General features: G+C 38.7%; 1 protein-coding gene and 1 long non-coding RNA gene across 2 annotated transcripts in view; one reads left to right on the top strand and one right to left on the bottom strand.

Moving 5' to 3' along the window:
- Positions 1-991: 991 nt before the first annotated feature.
- CCDC196 (coiled-coil domain containing 196) overlaps positions 992-23,228 on the bottom strand; it is a 41,821-nt gene continuing 19,584 nt past the window's right edge. The window contains exons 2-11 of the mRNA XM_055539017.1: positions 14,337-14,515; positions 14,080-14,264; positions 12,724-12,820; positions 11,355-11,405; positions 9,648-9,725; positions 9,362-9,445; positions 8,782-8,841; positions 8,273-8,414; positions 1,377-1,435; positions 992-1,191 (exon numbers count right to left, since the gene is read on the bottom strand). Coding sequence (XP_055394992.1) covers positions 1,072-1,191; positions 1,377-1,435; positions 8,273-8,414; positions 8,782-8,841; positions 9,362-9,445; positions 9,648-9,725; positions 11,355-11,405; positions 12,724-12,820; positions 14,080-14,264; positions 14,337-14,515 — 1,055 coding nt within the window. The 3' untranslated portion in view covers positions 992-1,071. The remainder of the gene's footprint in view (positions 1,192-1,376; positions 1,436-8,272; positions 8,415-8,781; positions 8,842-9,361; positions 9,446-9,647; positions 9,726-11,354; positions 11,406-12,723; positions 12,821-14,079; positions 14,265-14,336; positions 14,516-23,228) is intronic.
- LOC129621690 (uncharacterized) lies at positions 2,483-3,865 on the top strand. The gene is made up of 3 exons (XR_008699616.1): positions 2,483-2,830; positions 3,110-3,315; positions 3,499-3,865. It is a non-coding gene; the product is annotated as an uncharacterized LOC129621690 (long non-coding RNA).

Genomic DNA, 23,228 nt, shown 5'->3' with positions numbered 1-23,228 from the left:
AAAATCCCATGGATGGAGGAGCCCGGTGGGCTGCAGTCCATGGGGTCGCTAAGAGTCGGACATGACTGAGCGACTTCACTTTCACTTTTCACTCTCATGCTTTGGAGAAGGAAATGGCAACCCACTCCAGTGTTCTTGCCTGGAGAATCCCAGGGACAGGGGAGCCTGGTGGGCTGCCGTCTATGGGGTTGCACAGAGTCGGACACAACTGAAGCGACTTAGCAGCAGCAGCAGCAAGGGGAAATCAGTAGGAAAGTGACATGATCCCATTTTTCTTTTAGAAAAGATAGTTTTGGTGGTGCTGTGGAAGGTTAATTAGAAGGGTTGGAAACCAAGCAAGGAAACCAATTAAGAGGCTCTGGTAATCCAGGCAGGAAAAAGAACCTGAACAAAAACCAGGTGGTACCAGGAAGGTAGAAGGTATTTAAGGACTAGGTAACTAGGAAGCAGTATCAACAGGGCAAATGGATGTAATGGGTGAGAGAGTAAGAGGAGTCTATGGAATATTATTTCTTCAGTTTGTAACTACTTTTGCTCATTTGTCAGTGGAGAATCTGCCCAGAATTAAACACTTCAGAGGTGGAGTTGTCCCTGTTTAGTTACTAAATCTTGTCCGATTCTTTTGTGCCCACCAGGCTCCTCTGTCCGTGTGATTTCTCAGGCAAGAATACTGGACTGGGCTTTATTTCCTTCTCCAGAGGATCTTGCGGGCCCAGGAATCAAACCTGTGTCTTCTGCATTGGCAAGCAGATTCTTTGCCCCTGAGGCACCAGAGGAAGCCCTGAGAGGTGGAGAGCAGCAGCTTTTTATGGACTTGTTAACAACATACAATGTGGTTTGAATCTAGTCATTTCAAAAATCAAAAGCTATCAAAATAATCAGAGGCTGCTTATTCTAAATGACTAAATTTCTGACATGCATAAGGCCAAGCACCTAACTAGCATTTCCACCCATTTCGGAGGAGCAAGAGAGTGAAAACAGCACTAAAACAAAGGTTGGAAAGATTTTAATTAACACAAATGGCTGTGCCTAGTCTTTAGAGCTATCCAAAGCAAATGGAGTGAAAGCCTTCTAATCCTTCAGCACTTCATCTGGCCTTGACCTCAGAAAAAAGAGCCTCCCTCTTGCATCATCAAACTGACTTCCTTTAGCTCTTTGTTGTTCTGTGGAGGTCTTTGATCCCAGAAATCTCTAAGACAGGAAAAAACAGAAGAAAAAAAAAAGACAGCTAAAACCCCAAGTTTCCTGGTACTCACTTTGCAAATCCCATGCAAATATTAAATTAAAATGTACATTAACAAATGCATTCCAAAATTCTATACCTACTGTCTATTCAAGCCTTTAAAAATGACTTCGAAAACCAAAGTAATTCTCACCTCATTAGATTCATTTTTGCAGGTAGTTGCTCTGCTCATAGTTGTCGTGTCCAAGGTACCTGATGGGGAAAATTAGGAAAATGAGAGCTTTCTTTGAGTAAAAAAACACTAGTTTTATTTTTAGTTGCAAGTCTGTTAGCATTCAGCCCAGTATCATATCATTGTAGGACTGACTCTGGTATTAACGTTGATAAGGATTTTTTATTGATGTTTTAGAAAATAACTTCATCAAGCAATATTTTTAAAGTAGAAGTGGCAAATCTTTTTTTTTTTCTCTTGAAAGCTCATGTCCCACAGGGAAAAAAAATCATTTGAGGATTACATCAAATAAAAACAATTTTATTTTGAGAGCCTAAAAAGGATACTTCCAATACAACTTTTTTTTTTAAACTTTTTATTTTGTATTGGGGTATAGTCGATTAACAATGCTGTGGTAATTTCAGGTGAACAGTGAAGGGACTCACTCTTACATATACATGTACCCATCTCCTCCAAAGCCCCCCTTAAATAAAGAAATGAGATGATAACTCACATACATATCTGTGTACCCTCTGATAACCCAGATATTCCTCAAACATGGCCAACGGTGGACAGCAGAGAACAAACAAAAGATAAAGGTGGGGGTGGGGATGAGAAAGAGGAGGCAGAAAAAAAGACAGGCCCAGACAGAGAGAAAGGGACACAGAAGACAATGAAAAGGGGAAAAGGGAGAATTGCGGGGTGCTAAACAGGCTCTGTGGTGAGTCTGTCCTAGGTGAGGGTTGCCAGACTAAAATACAGGATACCCAGTTAAATGTAAATTTCGATAAACACCAAATAATTTTTAGTATAAGTATGTCCCATGCAACACTCCCAGCACATATTTAAATTAAATATTAAAAAATGTTAATAAATATTAAATTAAATATTAAAAAACATATTTAAATTAAAAGGTATTGTTTATCTTCAGTTTACACTTAACTGGGCATCTTCTTTCTATTAGCTAAATATGACAACCCTATTCTAGACAACCTGTTGTTCTCCTGAGTGTGTGATGCAAAAAAAGTTTACAATCTATTGTCATTCATTGAAGAAATAATAATATTAATAAAGGTACAGCTTACATTTTTTTCAACCTTCAAAATTTATGTTTAGGAAAGATGACTTCTATTCTCCCCTGGACTTCTATGGGGTTTTATAAGAAGTGAAAGAATGACCTAGTTTAGAAATTAACTTCATGACCTACTAATACCATGAACCTAACACTGACATTGAAAAGGTTCAAGTTGCAGCAAAGCTTTAAAAAACCTGTATTTGAGAGCAATGCTATTTATCAAGGACCCAGGTTTGAGCTAGCTGTGGGTTTCCGCCCCTGCCTTTTAGAATTTTAGCTTAACACTACTATTTTCCTTTCAGCAGCACCTCTGGGAGTGTATTTCGGCCATCGGGAAGAGTAATGCTGAAGTGAAGTAAAGGTTAAACCTGGGGAGAAAGACTTGCTTTCAGAACAGAGGGAGTTATAGAATAAATAAAGTCTCAAGAGTATTCATTTCCCACCGCACTGGGATTTCATCTGAATTTATAAGTGGAGCAAAATATTCACATGCAAACTTCTTTCTTAAAAGACCTCAAGGAAATGTGAAAAGTTGGGGAGGGAGCTCGGGGACGGGGTAGGGGAGGAGAGAAAAGCAAGGGTGTCAGAATCAAGTGTTTTATCGCCAGTTCTGTTAAACCTCTTTTTTGATCACCAGCAGGTGTGATGGGAAACTCAGCTGAATTTAAAGATGGCTACATGCCTGAGCTCTCTTAAGATAGGTGACTGCCAAAGGCCAAGAACTGCTCTCTTGACTCTACAGAAACCCGGGCAGGGCTGCCGTATACTCTGGGTCAAACTGTCTTTTTACAACTGGTCTGGAAGTAAATCCCTTCAAATGTGACTCGTCTCTGGTGAGACCAAAAGGTAAAACTTCACCCAGGCTATAAAATGCTCTTCTCTTCTGTAAGACTAGGAGATGCAGTATGCTAAGCAGATGAGACTGACAATGCTAATACCGCAACCTGGGCCTCAAGGGAATTTGCAAAGAGGGGTTGCTTGAAGTGTAACAAAGTCAGTATTAACAGAGGATTGTATTTTGCCAACCAGGTCGATCACACCACTGTGACGCAGCCAACCAGCACACAGGACGATTGATGTGAGAGGAGGAATTCTTGGCCAGGAGCAGTGGGGGAAAATAAAACCCTCCCTCTGCTTGGAAATGCCTGTAACAGAAGGGCCTGTACCCTGATTTGCTGGAAGGTGTGTCCAAAATTACATTCCATCCATTCTTTACCACAGGTTTGTGACATTCAATTCTTTTGAAACTAGAGGAAAAGGAACATTATCCAGGAACACTTTCAAGTACTTCAACTTCAAGAAAAGCACCACCTTGTGCAGTTGCCTGACTTTTTAAATTCCTTGTCCTAATCACCTGATTTATCTGTGATAGAAAATAAAAACAGAATTAGACAGCGATTGTGGAGGAAGTGGACAGTGGCCATTTTTGGAATGGAGGCCCCTGTAGTTTATAGAGTGAAATGATAGTTACGGATGTTGCAGCAGAATACTGAATTTAATATGGTATAATCAAGGCTGCCAGTAATGCACCCCAGTGTCATGAAGCATGGTGGGAAACACAAACAGATTTTTAAATGTTTTCATTTGATATTTAGGGGTAGTACATTTTGTCTAAGGGCCATAGAAAATCAATGGGTCCCTAAAGTTTCCTGAATTACCACCGTTTATGGGCTAGAGGCCTGGATGTGATTGGTGCCACCTACTGGGATAATTGTAGAATTACAAATCTGTCAACCTCTTGAAACTAGCATTTCTGTTGTTACTGAAAAAAGGAATGTTGTGGGTATGATTCTTTATTGGGAGGATTATATATCAAACAGGTGATTGGCCTGGATCCAAATCACAGACTTTAGAGCTGGAAGAGTCATAACAAATTATATACTGGAACACTGTCAATTACAGAATATTTTAGGAGGTGAGCTTTGGATATGGAGTCAGAAACCTGGCTTCTCTGAACCAGCTTCTTGTTCTATAATGCCTACCTCAAAGAGTCATCGTGAGGATTACACAAACTATATGTTTTCAACTTGCTCTATACTGTGTTATGGTTGTTTTAGATAAAGAAAAACACTGAAACAAAATGACTGGTCCAGGTCATCTCACTGGTGAGCCTAAGAGTAAGGCCTGTAAGTCATGTATCTGAATTCAAATCCAGTGCTTTTACCCATTGAATTACTATTTCCCAAAATCTGATAATGAGATGATTTTATGAGGCAACTGCAATAAATTTAGGAGGTGCTGGAACACAGCATTAAATATTATAAATCATAGTGAGATAACTACTCCCTTTACGATTCTTTCAAAGTTGAAACCCTGATGGCATCAAGAAGAAAAGTTTCAATTTGGTGGTTTTCTTTAAAACTGTTTACATCTTGCTAAAGCTCCAGTACTTGGGCCACCTCATGCGGAAGAGTTGCCTCATTGGAAAAGATTCTGACGCTGGGAGGGATTGGCGGCAGGAGGAGAAGGGGACAAAAGAGGATGAGATGGCTGGATGGCATCACTGACTCGATGGACATGAGTCTGAGTGAACTCTGGGAGTTGGTGATGGACAGGGAGGCCTGGTGTGCTGTGATTCATGGAGGTCGCAAAGAGCTGGACACGACTGAGCGACTGAACTGAACTGAATCTCACTTCCTGCTGCTGCTGCTGCTGCAGCTGCTAAGTTGCTTCAGTCGTGTCCGACTCTGTGCGACCCCATAGACTGCAGCCCACCAGGGTCCCCCGTCCCTAGGATTCTCCAGGCAAGAACACTGGAGTGGGTTGCCATTTCCTTATCCAATGCATGAAAGTGAAAATTGAAAATGAAGTCGCTTAGTCCTGTGCCACTCAATGATTCCATGGACTGCAGCATACCAGGCTCCACCGTCCATGGGATTTTCCAGGCGAGAGTACTGGAGTAGGGTGCCATTGCCTTCTCCAATCTCACTTCCTAATAAAGATAAAAGAGGCCTTAGGCTTCAGTATCTTGTTAGAATACTAAAATTTTATTTTCTGTATACTTATGATGTTTGGGCTTCCTTGATGGCTCAGATGGTAAAGCGACTGCCTGCAGTGCAGGAGACCACCGGGGTTCGATCCCTAGGTTGGGAAGATCCCCTGGAGAAGGAAATGGCAACCCACTCCAGTACTCTTGCCTGCAAAATTCCATGGACTGAGGAGCCTGGTAGGCTACAGTCCATGGGGTCACAAAGAGTCGGACACGACTGAGTAACTTCACTTTCACTTATGATGTTTACTTTTTAATTATAGAAAACTATAGGCTTTTTTTTTTCATGTAAAACAGCAATACAATTTTATTTTCAAGGAAGGTATTTAAGAAATTGAAGTGAATGTAAACAGAAAAATACTTAATAAACAATAAAAATACTGAATAAACAATAAAAAATAGTTCAAGTGACACAGAAGTTGGGAAACACTGAGCACCCACCAAACCACCTCCCTATCATATCACTGTTGGTAATCATGGTGATGGTGGCTTAGTTCCTAAGCTGTGTCTGACTTTTGCGACTCCATGGATTCTAGTCTGCTAGGCTCCTCTTACCATGGGCTTTCCCAGGTAAGAATACCTGAGTGGGTTGCCATTTCCCTCTCCAGGTTGGTAATCATATCTTAATATAATTACTTTAAAAATCCCTCATTGAAGAAAATTAGTATTTCTTTTGTTTTCTTTTCATTAATTAAACACTAGGCTATAAATAGATCAATATAACCAAAATTTAGGACTTAGATTTCAGATCCACTTGGTCTCAAACAAACTCAAAGCTTTTGTATGCATGTGTTTTAGAAAATAAAACTGGCCTGCAATCAGTATCCAATGCATGTGCAATCCATAAATCAATAACACACAAGAAATGGGTAACACATTTACACATACCTGGGGCTACATGCACTTGTGGTAATTGAACAGTTTAGGGCCCTATCACTTAGTACTCCAGAAGCTTAAGAGAAGAGAAGAGAAAAGGAGATGTTGATCTCTGGGCTGTTCTAGTTCAGAGTTCAAAGATTCAGGGTTCTGAAAGCAACGGGGAAAAAATCTTCTGAGGTGATCATGTTGAATGGAACCCTTCACTATTTATTGACTATTGACTTGATTTGAATCCAGAATAAAAGGATTTTTGGCTCCTTACTCTATGGATCCCTTGAGATGACTTTCAGCTAATTTTAAATGAAATAAGACATGGATCTCTCACCCTCATCACCCTCCCCCTCCTCTATCTTTTTAATTCACATTTTAATGACTTTATACTGCTTCTGGTTGTATTCCAGATTCTTATTGGAGAGGAAAACCTCAAGCTTTCTGCTTTCCAATTCTTATCAAAACAAAAGTTAAAAGAAAAATATGGATGGAACATGGGCTGAAAGACAGGTAGATTCCTCCAGTCTCTAGATTTTCTACCTTTTAAATATGGATCAATTCAGCTCAACAGAGTGCTATGGGCATGGACCAAATCCTCGTGAACTGATCCATCACTTACAAAAAAATTCAAATCAACAATCTCTTATCACACTGTGCCAAGGAGTAGATAAGAACCAGTCTTAGAAATTGAGATTCTGAATTTACCTTAGAAATATTGATGAGGATGTTCGCTAACATGACACATATTAGAGTGTCCTCTCCCCATGATGAGGATTGGAGGAGAAGTTTCTCTCATTTCAGTAAAAGTAAAAGCTGTGTTTTTTCTGAGGGGTTGGTTTATTTTTATTTTGTGGACACCATAAATCCATGTTTCCTTTTCTGGGAAATTCAGAATCAAGTTTGAAGCCTACCTGTACCGACTGTGTATTTCATTACACATTTTCATGTATTTACCTGGCTTCAACTTATTTTTACTTTGCCTTGATTTAGTCATTTATTTAATCTTTGTGCTATAAATGATTTTATAACCTATTCAAGTCATTAGGGAATAAGATTGAGAAGAAATTAGAGACATACACATTAATATTGTTAAAACATTGGCATCTCTTAGCCATGATTTTTTTATTGCATGTCTCTTTTTAAAAAATTACACAGATTCATAGATCCATGAAAATTTAAGTATCCTTTCTTCCTGCCCCTCAGAGACCATTCCTTCATTTTTTTGGAAAGATTTTTTTTTTAATGTGGACCATTTTTAAAGTCTTTATTGAATTTGTTACAATACTGCTTCTGTTTTATGTTTTGGGATTTTGGTCACAAGGACCAAAATCCTTGTGGCCAAATCCTTGGCTTCCCCAACAGGGATTGAATCTGCACAGCACGCATCAGGATAGCGAAGTCTAAACCTGTGGGCTTTCTGGGAAGTCCCATTTCTTCATTTTCTTATGGTAAGCTATATGATTTCCTCTAACAATGTCATAAATCCTTTGGGGTGGGGAAATGCTGAAACTCCCAGAGGAATATCTGCATTGGTGAAACTCACAACCATTGTCTGATGTCTCTTTGGTCTTCCATTCTGAAGTAGCAGAGTCTATTCCAATAAGGTTTGTGAGATTAAACTACTCTAATTCCTAGGAAAGGAGAGGCGGGGAGGAGAAAACTAATATTTTTTCAGGTGTCAATTCTGTATCTTCTACATATGCTAAGTACACAATGTATGACTTAGTCTTTACAAAGGAAAATTTTATTTCCTCCAGCAGAATCTTTATGTTGATATAAGAGCTTCAGTGTAATAATAATGATGATGATAGTGATAATCTTTATTAAAACACTGCTGACTGACTTACTGTGTGCCCGGCATTGTGCTATCACTTTATAAGTAATGGACTCTCCAGTGGAAAACAAGACAAACCTCAAATTATGCACCTATGATATTGTACTTACCTTGGGATCTGGGAAGATTCAAAAATTCTTGCTTTGGCTCAAAATTCTGCTGTATGTACAGAGATAACTTCAGATCATTGGCCTTCTGGTAGTTCTTCAAGGCTTCAATTCTCAGCTCAATCACTTTGCCATTAAAGTCATTCTACAAGAGAACATTTTTTCAAGAATACTCATATAGAATTGTTCTCTAAATCCACTACTACCTGAATCCTTTTTACTCATAAGTCTTAAAATGATCCTATCATGCTCAGTCTGTAAACGTGGGGAGAAAGTATTTGTGATTCTTTTCCCATTTCAAATAGAACAAAATCAAGATCATAGGGGAAAAGTGCTATACCCAAGGTGGAGCTGGAGATAGATCTCTCCAACCATCTTCCTACAAAACATTTCTTTTAGCATGACAGCCAGTAATCCAGATGAGTGGATCGGGTTTAACATTAAGTAACTAAAAGCTTCTATATTGCATAGATGGAACTGTACCCCATGTCCAGCCTTGGAAGACTTTGTACCTGAATGATGTTGGCTTGTTCCTGATACCTGACCCATTCCATTTTCCTCTGTTTCTTTTCCTGGTGGGAGAAAGAGCCTCTGGTGACAAAGTAAATTGAGATCAGAAATCAGTTCTCTCAGAATGCTGCAAAGACTTTATAGCAAAATTATGGTGTCGTAGATTCACTAATATATTGGTTTCAACTGCATTAGTCCTCTTAATTGGCCCCACCTGTAAAACCTACTCTCTGAAAGCTGAAAGCTAAATGAATAGGATCTTTTTCTATCAATGAATGGTCACGAGAAGCATGATCTCTAAATATACATTCAAAAACAAATTAACAAGTATTTTGACATCACATAGCTATTTCAAATTTGTCATTATTGGCATAGCTTTTCCTATTTTGCCCTAGCTATTATAATTTACAAGAAACTTGCAATGCCACTCTGACTCAAATGTAGCATCCCAAAGGAACCAGATCTCCCATAAAATTTTGTATCTGTTCAGGAGCACACCATAGTTTAGGCAGACTATTGCTACATTAAAGATTTCTAATCTCTCAGCTCTAAAAGTCACTGCTTCCAGAAAGATCATACTACCTTCCTTATTTCCTTCCCTTTCTCTGCACACAATGTCTCCAGTTCATTCTTGGTCTTCTTAGACGATGAGGGGGTTTTGGGAGCCTGGGAGGAGAGAAGAGAGCTAAAGGAATAGGAGGTCCCAGGAAAGAAATAGAATGTCTCAGCCAACAGTAAATCCAATATACCCTTAAGGCCCAGCTCCTACCTGTCTATCTACCCAAATTAGCCTGGATTGTCAACAGGCTGTTTCCATCTGTGTAGCATCAACAACTCTGAAATTCTAAGTACTATGCTGTCCACTTGCCTTTCCATCCTGTAAGTCTGTTTTGTTCTTTATTTGCAGTACTTTTTCTTCATCACTGAATTCTTCCATGTTGAATGTCTGTAGAGAGGCATTTTGGCAAACATTTAAATTAGTGGGACTTTGTGAGGGAAGTGGAAAGCCAATATGGGTCAACTGGAAAGCCAGCAAAACTGGTTTATTACTGCCACTTAGCAACCTCTCAGGGTCTGACATGAAAAGTGTACTACCAAAGGAGGCTCAGAATGAAGTGAGCCTTTCTATCTGGTCTCTTGAGTGTACTTTATAACGATAAAAACTATTAACTGAGCCTTTATCATATGCCAATCACTATAGTAAGCTAATTACTCCTTTACTTATTTATGCTATCGCATTACAAACATTCTCATTTAATCCTAACATGGCTGTTTTTATCTCTGATCTACTTTATAGATCAGAAAACCAAGACTTAGAGAGATTAAGACATTTGTTTAGGGTCACTCAAGTAGGGAAGTATGGAGCTGGAACTCGAACCAGATCTCTTGGACTCCTTGTCTGTGTTCTTAACCATTAGGCAGATGATCTTGTCTCCCCATTTCTCATTGCCTAAAAATATCAGTAGGGTAAGCTTGGGTATATGGACATCCCTTACACAAAATCTTTCGGGAGCTCTGGAGAAACTGGATTTTGACAGAGGAAGAGTGCTGGCATATTTCTTGTTATTAGTATTCAAGAACTCAGGAACTAAAATTTCTCATAATTCATAGACCTGATGTGTAGCTCCCACTAAGCACTAAGAACAGATCTCAGTACAAGATATAGGCCTTGATAGTATACCAGTTATTTGTGGAAAGGTGAGATGGAAAAAGCTGTTAGAGACACACACCTGTGTATAGCACAAGACAATCTGCTATTCCATCTCATAATATGTGAAAAAGCTCTTGAATCCCAAAGGCTAAGTGCATGAAGGAATTTCTATCCCTGCTTGGTTTCCCATCAAAAGGCCATAACATTTTTATATTAAACTGTGCCTTGATTGTTGCAAAGTTGTAGGGGAATTAGAACTAGGTATTTATTCATTCAACTTCCATTTATTGATCATCTACTATGTGCCAAGCATTGTGCTACAATGCTAGGGATTCCAAGATGAACAAAGCAATCAAGATAGTGGAGAAGCATGTATTTCAGAGCAGGGCAGGGAGACAAGCAAATAAAATAATAATAACACAAAAAAATAATAATGGACTTATAAAAAGTGCTATGGAAGACATGAACAGAATTGTATAATGGAAAGTAAGGGGTAGGGTGATGCCCTTTTTCAGATGGAGTAAATAAGGAGGGCTTCCCTGAGGAGGTAACGTTTAAGCAGAGACCTGGAGGATGAGAATGAGTCAACTATAAGAAAACAGCATTACAGCCCAGGGATAAAGCAAAGGCAAAAGTTTTGAGCAAGGAAAGGTCTTGATATGTGGAGGCCAGTGTGAGAGGGGGGCACTTCTCTGAGAGGAGACTAGAAAGGTGGCAAGAGGCAGCCTATGCCATAATAAGGAATAACTGTAAACGGTTTTCATAAGAAGAGCGACATGATATAATAGTTTTAAAAATAAAGATTAAAGAATGAATTGGAATAAGGCATGTGTGGAAACAGAGACATGAAAAAGTGAGGATGTGGACCAGAAAAAAGGGAATTTTCTCTTTTTTCAAGAGATCCTTAGAGGCACACACACATACCTTGTTCCACAGCATCTCCATTTCCTTCCGAAGCATCTTGTTTTTCCTTTCCTGTTGGAGGGGAAAATCCAAGCAAACACAAATTTGTGTGTCTTATTAAAGTTAGAAGAAATTACTAATGGGGTGAACAGGGGGCAGCGGCATAATAAACCACAGAGGAAGGCAATAAATGAGCCTCACCTCAAACCAGGAACATGAGAGATGAGATTGATGATGATGATAAAAAAATAATAACAATTTGGAATAATAACTTTAATTACGGTAATTGTGGTATAATAATATAGTAATGAGTTCCTCGCTCTTGCACTACTTCACATTTCCTGATCATATGACAGCTTCTCTGGGACTCAGACCCCTAATTTCTCATTTTTAAGATCCTTTGTTGTTGATTTTTAAAAATCTTAAAGAGTCTCTCACACTCTTCCCTTTTACTTTGGTATGTTCTATTTATTTTGAAATGTGAGGGGTTAACGTGCTTCTCCGGAGAAGGCAATGGCACCCCACTCCAGTACTCTTGCCTGGAAAATCCCAGGGACAGAGGAGCCTAGTGGGCTGACGTCTATGGGGTTGCACAGAGTCAGACACGACTGAAGCGACTTAGCAGCAGCAGCAGCAACGTGCTTTTCATTGGAAAAGACCTGATGCTGGGAGGGATTGGGGGCAGGAGGAGAAGGGGACAACAGAGGATGAGATGGCTGGATGGCATTACCGACTTGATGGACATGAGTTTGGGTAAACTCCGGGAGTTGATGATGGACAGGGAGGGCTGGCCTGCTGTGATTCATGGAGGTCGCAAAGAGTCAGACACGACTGAGTGACTGAACTGAACTGAACTGAATGTGCTTCTACTCATTAATCTTTAGATGGAAAGTTTTTCTAAAAGTCAAAGAAATAGAATTTTTACTAGCTAGTCCTTATTCTTGGAGAAGGCAATGGCACCCCACTCCAGTACTCTTGCCTGGAAAATCCCATGGATGGAGGAGCCTGGTAGGCTGCAGTCCATGGGGTCACTAAGAGTCGGGCACGACTGAGTGACTTCACTTTCACTTTTCCTTTCATGCATTGGAGAAGGAAATAGCAACCCACTCCAGTGTTCTTGCCTGGAGAATCCCAGGAATGGGGGAGCCAGGTGGGCTGCCATCTATGGGGTCGCACAGAGTCAGACAGGACTGAAGTGACTTAGCAGCAGCAGCAGTCCTTATTCTTTCCAATGTTTCATCTGACTCCCTTTGGTTCAACCAGGACTTCCTAGATCAAGGACCTATGAGTGTTGGAGCACCAATGCTACAGATGAGCACTCTGTCTAAAGCTGTGGAACTGAGAGCCCTGTTCAGAAGGCCATCCCCTAGAGTGCCCACCAACCTCTTACCAGATTCTGCTTCATCTCTTCTGCTTCCTTAACGAGCTCAATGACTGAGGAGTCATCATTCCCCTTCCCTGCCATGATCTGCCTCATGATCTGTAGACTAGAAAGAAAAAAGAGATAGCATAAACATAATACTTCCTAAAGAGAAATACTAATATTCCATGACCAGCTAGAAACTATTCTACCATGAGAGGGAGATGGGGGCTGAAATCACAGGAGCTGTGGAAGTCTTTCTGGACATAGAGGTTCTCCAATTTCATTCCTAATTGACATTTACCTTAGGTATGTGCTCTGGAGTGAATTCTGTGCCCTAAAACACTCAAAAGTTAGGTCTCCAAGAGCTAGTGAAACTCCTCTTGACCCTTTTAGATGAGGTTTTGCTGTATGACTTTTGGAGTAGAAAGGGGGCATTTTTCACCTCTGTGAAGAAGGAGGTTGAGAAACTTGAGGATAAATCTCAGAATCATTCCCTGTCCTCTCCCCTGCTTTGCTTTTCTATATAAAAACATTGGAATTAACTGGGGAACCCACTTATATCCTTATGGTAGCCTCTAGAGAATCAAGCCATCAAAAAGTTTTTGATAAATATCAAGCCTATGACTGTAAGAGAGGATATTCTTCAAAGGCATTAATTAACTTGTGCTTATATTCTTTGTACTTTTCCCTCTTTGTACTTTCCCCTCTCTAATTATAAGTGGAGAAGCAAGCCTTTGTGTTCCCTTGCCCTGAGAGGGCTAAGTTTCTGGATTGGAAGCAGCTGTTGATTGACCACAATTTTCTGCCTGGCTTTTGTTCTCACAGCTTTCTGCCTGACTTTTGCTTTCCAAAAGTCCAAGCTCCATGAGGTGTTTTTGCTAAGGTAGACACATTAAAGTGAGATTCCCTAGGACTAGGAAGGAAAAAGAAAGTTGGTAGATTCCAAAAACAGTGAGTGAGTTAAGACCTTGATTGCCTAGTGCATTTATTAAGAGTAAGGCCAGACCCTAATTCAGAGGAGTTTGATGCTCAGAAATGATTGCCATTCCACTGCTTGGCATTTGAAGAGCAGAGTCATGCCTCCTAAGGTGATTCCACAAACATGAATGGGCAGCTGTCTGTGTGACCCTAATACACAGAGGATACTGAAGCCTCTTATCTTTTCCTTGGGAAGAAATGTTGTAACTGTAGCCCTGTGAGATGAGCTGAGTCATATTTAATTCTACTAAAAGAAAAAAGGATTCCTTGCCACTCTGATTTTGTGGTTACTTTCTTGTTAATCTACTATAGCTACTAAACCTTTTTAAAAATGTAAATAATCATCACTAAATCCAGTTCTCCTGCCTTTCCCCTTCTAGGAAATCCTGAAAAGGGAACACATACCTTCTTTGTTTTTCCTCCAAGTTAGACATCAACTTCTGAAACAACAGGTTGTTCTTGTCTTCTAGAGGTTTTAGTATCTCTAGCAGTTCCTGCTTCCTCAGTTTTAAGTCCTCATTTAACTCCTTCAAGTAGTTGTCATCTAATTTAGAACTTCTGTGGGAAAAAACACTACATTTTCCCTTATCCTGGACTAGTCACAGAGACCCTCTTCTCTCTCCTGGATAGTTACCATTCAGCATCTTCCATCATAGACTTACCTTGTTTTGGAAGATAAGTAAAATTCTGGAGAGTTTGAAGCACTTGTCATCTTGAAGGAAAACTTCTCCAAGAATAAAAAAGATCTTCTTGAAAATATGTGCCTTCTTGTTCCTTTCAGTTAAGTCATCGTTTTTGTGCTGCTGTTCTTGAAACTCCTGTTGCACTGGACTGATGTTAGCTACAGGTTGAGGTCACAATGGCGCTAAGACCACAGATTAAACAGGTCTTTTAAGTAACTTGAACATCAGTGACAGATTATTGACTGAAAATACTACTAACGACATCTGATCAGTTCTTGCCTTAGCTTTAGCCAATGCCAACAGTTTTATTCTGAAGTCTTTGACTGAATAGGACAGTATCATAAAACATCTATATTATGGAATTCCTACTGTGTTAGAGAATGATGGCTTGTCAAAAATAACATCAACACCATCTTCCATGGCAATTGACCGCCAGGGAATAGAGTGCCTACTATCTGTAGGGCACAGTACTGACTGGATTCTGTGAGTGAGGAAAAGATAAAGACAAAGCATCTACCTTTGGGAGTCTTCAGAGGAGAAGGGGATATCTCTAGCATACATCTAAAAAAATAGAGGCCAAACTGGCAAAGGCAAGGTATGGGTACAATATTGAGCAATGTAATACATGAGCCAATTGTCATTACTTTCTTATCTTTAAAATGTGATATATCACAATGGCAAAGTAGAATTATACCAGACATGTAACAAGAGGATAGTTTGTACAAGCTCATGTAAAAGATCACCCCATGACCAAATTCCTTCCTGAGAGGCTGTAATTCTAGACTTCCCTTCAGGTTCTGAATTTGCTTTCACTTTCCTCGCCCTACTAGAATCACATTTCTCTTAGCTCCTGCTGCTGCTAAGTCACTTCAGTCGTGTCCGACTCTGTGCAACCCCATAGATGGCAGCCCACGAGGCTCCCCCATCCCTGGGATTCTCCAGGCAAGAACGCTGGAGTGGGTTGCCATTTCCTTAAGATCTTCCATTTTCTTCTATTCAGGTAGTGATCAGAGGATAACTCTTAAGAGTTATACATTTGTTTTGTTTCTTTATGTTCTTGTGTGTGTGTGTGTGTGTGTGTGTGTGTGTGGCCTTGGCTTGTGGGATCTTAGTACCCTAACCAGGGATTCAATTTGGGCCCATGTAGTGAAAGCATGGAGTCCTAACCACTGGACCACTGGGGGAATCCCTTTTATGCTCTTTAAACACAGTTTTAGGACCATATTTTCAATAACATTCTCAAGTGTGAACTGTCTTGTTAATTTCAAGTGAGCCTTTTCGGGGATGTTCTAGGGGCATTCTCCAAAGTAACTTAGACTTTCTGTCTTTTGGGAAACCTTAAAGGCAGTGAAAATGTAGTGAAAATTAAACAAGATTTAGTTTGTCAGATCTTGGTTTGGATCTCAGCTTCACTGTGAGCAGTACACTGCCTGTGAGTGAGTCACTGTATTCTCTGTCTCAGTTTCCACTCTTACAAAAATGAAAGTAGCAAACTAAAAGGTCTATTGTGAGAATAAGATGTAGTTATGTGAAGCTTCTGGCTCATGTCAGGTATTTACATTTTAGTGAATTTTTGGATGGTTTGGATTTAGGGATTGTTTTGTGTCCTAAGAGGTCAAATACAAAAAAGATGATTTATATTATGCTAATGAAACTTAAGCTTCAGAGTCCTTCATTTTCATAGACCTCTTCCAAAGACGCTGTATCTCATTTTGTATTCTTTTTTGGAAGGAGAAGACTCCCCAAACTATATACACTTTAAGGGTACATAAAGTATTTTCTATACAAAAACTTCTCTTTAGGCAGTCTCTACAAATATTTTTTATAAAACATATATGTGTCACTTGTAAGTTTTATATGATAGCTACTGTAATGTGACACCAAATTAAAATAGCCGTATCAAGTGCAACATAATGTAATTCACATTGGTTGCCCTAGGAGTGCCCATGAAAAGTTTGGGTTGAATGAGTCTGAGCAAACTCCATACAGTTAAAAGAAGGAACAAAGTGGACTAATTATTAGTAGTAGCTTTTTAGATTGTAGATGTGGCAGGTATTACAAATAGAGGACAAAAATGGCATTGATCACTAAAGCATGACCTCTTTAAATTACATGTTGTAACATTTGGTTGGCAGAATTATGTTAGAATTTTAAAACATTTAATGCACAGACAGCATCCCAACTCACCTTCCTTTCTGTCCTTGGTTGGGAATGATTGAAAGTAGAACACTTGCTATTCTGATGTGCTCTTTTCTATAGCCAATCAGCACCTTTAATTTCCTAACATTCTGATGCCCTTTCTTCAACTTGGAATATGACTTCCAAGAAGAATTCCTTGTAATAACATACACAGACTTTAAGAGCTTAAAGCAAACAAACAAACAAATCAACCCAAACCCCCAAACAACAGTATGGAATGGAAGAAAATCAACTTATTAATTATCTCTGGGACAGATGCATGGAGGGTGAAGCTATAGATGACCATTAGAAGTGGAAAGAAAAGAAAGTGAATGCTAGTTTTTCCTAAAGTAGACATTTAGGTCATCTTTTGATTGAGGGAGCATGGTAGGAAACTTCAAAAGAGTACTGACTTGCGATTTGACATAGCACCTGAGCAGTGGAAAAGGAAGTCAACCAGGCAAGAGGGAAAGGAATGCCAAGTAGTGCTAAGGGTCAAGGTCAGTTTGGGAATTGCAGATCTGTTACGGCATGAATTGGTAGTAATACAGTTTCTCCAGCAGTACTTGGCAAACTAGAAGCAGTAGTAGAGAGAGCAGATGGTTGTTTGATTCTGAGCTGTGACTTGGCAGAAGGGATATGTAGAAGTTCAAGGGTGTAGGGAGGCTGAGAGGGCTGGTGAGTGTAACCAGCAAAAGGTCGATCATCATTCAGGTGATGCAGGGAAAAAAAAATGAAAAAGGCGGTAGCTAAGAGGGGAAACCAAGGAGTTGAATTTAAGGAGTTTGGGATGGAAGAACAGGAGATTATGGTCAGTGAACACACTTCTTGGGAAATAATTTGTAGAACCTCATCACTTTTTAGATAAATTCTAGTAGAAATTCATATTTTTTTTTCTGCAGTAAGCTTTCTGTTGCTTCCTGTCACTGCACAATATTCACTGAAATTCATGTGACACCTCAAAATAGGCCTTATAACAAGCTATTCACAATGACCTCATCCAACATTATAGCATTTGATTTTAGTATCTGTTAAGAAAAAGTGTGATTGCTCTATAATTAGAGAACTCAGAGCAGTAGCATTTTCATGTTAGTTTTACCAGTAGAAAATCAGATTAGTTTAATTAAGCCACGTCTCCAAGAGGAGAGGCAATTATTTTCATATTAAAGCAAAAAAAATTTTTTTTCCCCTACCCTCTCTCCCTCAGCTTTGGTTGTAGCAATAAAATTACAGAATGCCTCAGGGAAGAAACATGAGGACCTTCTGGTCCTTTCTGACCCAGAGCCACTTCAACCCCTGAGGAGATGATAAGAATTCCATTAACTAAAGTAAGGAGAGAAGTGCTGGCAAAATCATAATAGCAAAAGCTTGTAGGCTCTTAAAGATCACCCACATCTCCCTGTGTTGCTTGTTATAACCATTTTTGGTCTGCTTCACTTTAATCTGTGTTAGAGCTGTCCCAGGCTAGGGTGCACCTACATTGGAGTGAACCCAGGTAGCTAAGAAGAGGAAGATTAAATTTTGGAACTCTTGAATTCTCTGTGTTATAGTTGAGGTCTTTATGAAAACAATGTATTCTCTCAGTGTATCCAAATACTTAGTATAATGGTCTTCAAACCGAGGTACGTGAATGTTCATAAAGATTTTTCAAGAAACGCAAAAACAAGGGTTGTTTTCAGGTGATTTTGCTTGATTCTGGGTTTCTATAAGTACTTACTTATTAAAATGGATCTGCCTGAAAATGCCCCTTGATGACTTCTCCTGTCACCCCTTTCCTAATTACACTTTTACACTTGTTAAAATGGAAACCTTTCAACCATCTGAAATCTTCCATGACTTATCCTACTTCAGTGGTATGCTTTGGTGAATGTGTATAAACATCTAAGACCTTAAACTAACCACAGTGTTGGTGTTGGAGTTAGAGTGAATGATTATTAGTGACTAGATTACAAATTCTTTTGCAGGTCATGTGGCTTCCAATTCTTCCAACAGAATTGAAGAATGACATAATCAAATCATCAGCTTAACTTTATTAAATATGAATTTTGATGATAAATTACTATATGGGTTTTGGCTTATAATTCAGAGAGAGTTCAAAGGTCTGAGTGACCCTGCTATAACAAAACATCTTCCATTCTTATTTGCTTATTTGTATAAACAAGTTCTTTCAGGGAACATTGTATGTAAAGCAAAAAATGTGAATAAAATTAGTGCTGGTCTGTTTTATTCTAGCCATAAATAATATTAACCTATGAATACAAAAATTAAATAGGGGGGAAACAGTCTACCAACCAAATTAATAGAAGCATTTCCAACATAATTCATTGTAATTAAAAATTAATATGAAAATGTCTTTTTTGTCAGTGTGTACTACTAATAACTATAATGCTAATGCACCCCACTCCAGTACTCTTGCCTGGAAAATCCCATGGACGGAGGAGCCTGGTAGGCTGCAGTCCATGGAGTCACTAAGAATCAGACACGACTGAGCTGACTTCCCTCTTAGTTTTCACTTTCATGCATTGGAGAAGGAAATGGCAACCCACTCCAGTGTTCTTGCCTGGAGAATCCCAGGGATGGGGGAGCCTGGTGGGCTGCCGTCTCTGGGGTCGCACAGAGTCGGACACGACTGAAGTGACTTAGCAGCAGCAATGCAATTCTGAAGAAATTTCAACATTTAGCAACATAAGGTGACAGGAAATAAAAAATAAAATTTCAATGTACATACATATTTTGCATAAAAGAATGATAGGGTGATAAAAAAGAGACTTCAAGCATAAAATATGTTGCATTTGAATAAAATTCTGTGGGGGAAATGGGATGGAAATTTGCATTCAAAGAGGAAAAGGAGAAAATGTAAAAATTTCGACTGTTAAAGAAGAGCTTCTTCGTGTATTTAGATTTTATTGCATATGGGTTTTTAAAATTAATTGTATACATTTTAAAGTAATATAAAAGATTTATTTGGAATGTCAGTATTACGTCAAAAATTGTATTTTTTAACCTCTTAAACGTACAATAAAAAGATTAGATGTCAACCTAAAAACATGTGAAATGATACCTAGTTTCCTAGTGTTTCAAAATTCTTTTAGAATAGAAAAGTAAAAAATAACAAGGCTGAAGACCATTGCTCCAGGGCAGTGGTTCTTGGCTCTGATGTATTTAAGAATCCCCTGGGCAACTTGTAAAAGCTGCAGATTTCCAGGCTCATCCCCCAGAGATCCTACTCTGTACATCTGGAGAAAGTACAGTTTTAACAAGCACTCCCTGGTGATTTTCATATGTGATCAGTGGACTGACCTTTGAGAAATACCACTTCAAGGTTTCTTTTCAGATCACAATGCATCAGCAGAAGGCTGCTTACTTGCATAATTTTTTTTCTGGGTCATCTATAGAACTTCCTGCCTCCTCTGAGTCATATTTTGTGTCACACCTTCACCGTTCACTTGGGGTGCCTTGAGAGATTGTTATGAAGCCTTCCTGAATTTGTAAAGAAGATTATCCAACACATCAGTCTCTTATCTACTCTCCTGGCCACCAGTGCTGCCCACAGGTGATCACATCTCACAAATTTCACTCAGAATTAGGTACTAAAGAAAGTGTTGCTTCTTCAGGAAACTATTGGTATGCAGTTTGCCTTAGGGATAAATCAATAAACTAGTTTTGTTTTTCTTTTCCTCTGGTTTACTGAGAATCTTAGAGATAATTTTGCGCCTTTGGACATTTGGGTCCTAGCTCTTTCTTGTTTATGATCTTCCAATTAATATTTTTCTTGGTCCTGATTTTTTAAATGACCTTCCTCTTTTTTATTACTAAATCATCTCAGATCCTCTCTAGAGAAGTATAAATATATAAACAATAGCAAAAATTATTCTTTTGTATCTAATTTAAATATATATGGTTACAATAGATTGGAGCCAAAATATTTTCTAGTTTTATTCACCTGTGTGTGTATACATCTGTAAAGGAAGCTTGCTTTACTTATGGAAGTACTGAATGGATTGATGAAATTTACTGTTACATTTTGTTTGTACTCAGTGGTAAGTCACACTGGAATTTCAGGTGCACAACTGGAAAAATGGGGAGTAGGATAAACTAGATGGACTTGGGGGACTAGCTTATTACATGGTGGGGACTGAGTGGGGATAGAGGGCAGCAGAGGCTTTGTCTGCAGTAAGTATGGGGATGGGAGTCACCGCCACCATTTTGAAACCTAAACTCAAGGTAAATCCATTTCTTCTGTACTTTCCAAGTTTTTCTTTTTCTTGCATTGAAATGATCACTTTCAAATAGCCTTTAGATCCAGGTAATTTACACAATGTTTTGCTTAAATTATATGAAATACCAATTTGATCTCATTTCCTAATTTGACAGGTTTAGATTGAGTGTATCAGAGAGTGAATGACAGAGGCAACACTCTCCAAAATAAAATGAAAACCAAACCCCCAAAACCACAGATATTTTTGACATTTGTTGTTAGGCCTTATGGGGGACATTAAAAAGTATTATATAAATAAAATGTAATATTAGTAGACAATTTAGTCATACTGCATAGTCAGAATCACAAGTAGGCTCAGTAGTCTAGAATGAGCAGAGAATTCTCTGATTCTGGTTTAGCTATTCATACAGGTTTATATGCTACATCAACTGAAAAAACCAAACAGCGTAAAGTATCTCTCTACTGAAGTTTTAAAAATTTAGTAATAACCATGTATAATTTTAGACACTACAAAATAAAAATAAATACAAAATTATGTACCCTTGTAACCTATACTGCTTCAATAATCAAATACTAAAAATAAGATGATTTATCCTGTTATTAAGTGTTTCTTCTGCATTGCAGCATTTTTTTCATTTGCACTTGCAAATAAGTAATTAGAGGATTATAAATTATAATTAGAAAATATAAGAAAACAAAGTCTGAGCAGGGATTGTATTTTTGAAAGGCTGTATAGTGCTAAGTGACAAAATTGAAAATCTTTTGACTTTATAAGCTGCTATTTTCCATGCACAGAAAATTTTATTCAGAGACTTGTTTACTATACCAAATCAGACTCCTTTTCCAATTACAGTTTGGGTGCACTATAGCAAACTTTCTGAATGTTACAAAATGAGACATCAAATTAAACATTATTTCTGAACTACAGAATCATTTCAAACAAAGTATTATTACTTGGGTACATGTATTATAAACTTATCTGTAAGCCAAACAGCATTTACTAAAAAGAAAATGAAGTGCATTATGTAGTAATGCATCATGACAATAAAAGTCCTGAAATTTTCTCATTCATTAAATTTTCTCATTCATTAAAGACTGTTTACTGTGGTCACAAAGCTTAATTTAAGAGGTTCACATTCATTAAGTAAAAGTTTTTTGGAACTGAAGTTATGATATGGCTTAGTGTTTAAAAATAATACTGCCCTAGGAACATAAAAATGTTTAAAAGGGGTGAGTATATTAATGGCTCTTCTGGGAAGCCCTCTGTCGTCTCTATAAAGCCACTCATGAGCATATGATCATGGTAAAAGAGAGACAGATGTATTCTTTGATCTTGCTCATTGAACAGATTCCATAATAATCAAACTGAATTGAAATTGATAGTTGAAATCATCAACATTTTTCAGCTTGAAACCTTTTTGTGTGTAGCAGGCACAGTTGTTTGCCTATGTCAAGACTACTTCCTCTTCTGGCCTTGTGTCCAGTTCCAGAGTTGGATCACAACTGGTCAGATCCTCTTTGCCGATGACAGGTTTAAGTATAGACATGTGATTCAGTCCTGGCTGACAAAACTCAAGGGGAAGACTGTTGGGGTTTCTGGGTAAAATTTGTCCTTTTTAATAAAAGAAGAGAGAGGAAAAAATGCATATTTACTCTCTACCTCTTTCTTACTTTGGACACTGTCCTAAAAGGAGAGAAATCTTGAAGGGACTGTAGCCATTTTACAAGGTAGAAGACCAAGAGAATTATAAAGAGACTAAGTTAGCACCCTGACAAGCTGGAAGTGCTACAGCATCCTTTGACCCACTTACCTCCAGACTTTTTATGACCTGAAAAAAAAAGCCTTTGTTGTTTTAAGTCACAGATAGCTAGATTCCCTGTTGCTTACTGTTTAATGGAGTCTATTGGAATACCATATAAATGCAGGGTCAGTGGTGTGCCAGAGCCAGCTCACAGGCTGGTGAGACAACTGTGCCCATCTCTTTCCAATTCTGCTGTCAGTGACTTCAAGTTGGTAGTTTTAAATTACCTATGATGGGACTATTTACACTATGGGACTAGGCCAAGGATACATATCAGGACTCCCTCAATGCCTCCCAGAAAGCCAGTTAAGCATTTATCAGCAGCATACTACTGGGTTATTTACATTACCCTCACAAATAATAATACCTACTATGCTACCTTTGTAAAGAATCTGCCCACAGTGCAGGAGACCGAGGCCATGGCAACCCACTCCAGTATTCTTGCCTGGAGAATCCCAATGGACAGACGAGCCTGGCAGGCTGCAGTCCATGGGGTTGCAAAGAGTCGGATATGACTGAGCAACTCAGCACAGCGTACAACATACTACCTACCATCTTAACAAAATTTTTTTTTTATTTATTTGTTTGTATTTTGACTGTGCTTGGTCTTCATTGTTGTGCACAGGCTTTCTCTAATTGGGGTGAGTGGGGGCTACTCTCTAGTTGGGCTGC

This window comes from Bubalus kerabau, chromosome 10 (genome assembly GCF_029407905.1).
Source record: "Bubalus kerabau isolate K-KA32 ecotype Philippines breed swamp buffalo chromosome 10, PCC_UOA_SB_1v2, whole genome shotgun sequence".
Taxonomy (NCBI): Eukaryota; Metazoa; Chordata; class Mammalia; order Artiodactyla; family Bovidae; genus Bubalus; species Bubalus kerabau.
The sequence above is the reverse complement of the archived record's forward strand: the minus strand, read 5'-3'. Positions and strand labels throughout refer to the sequence as shown.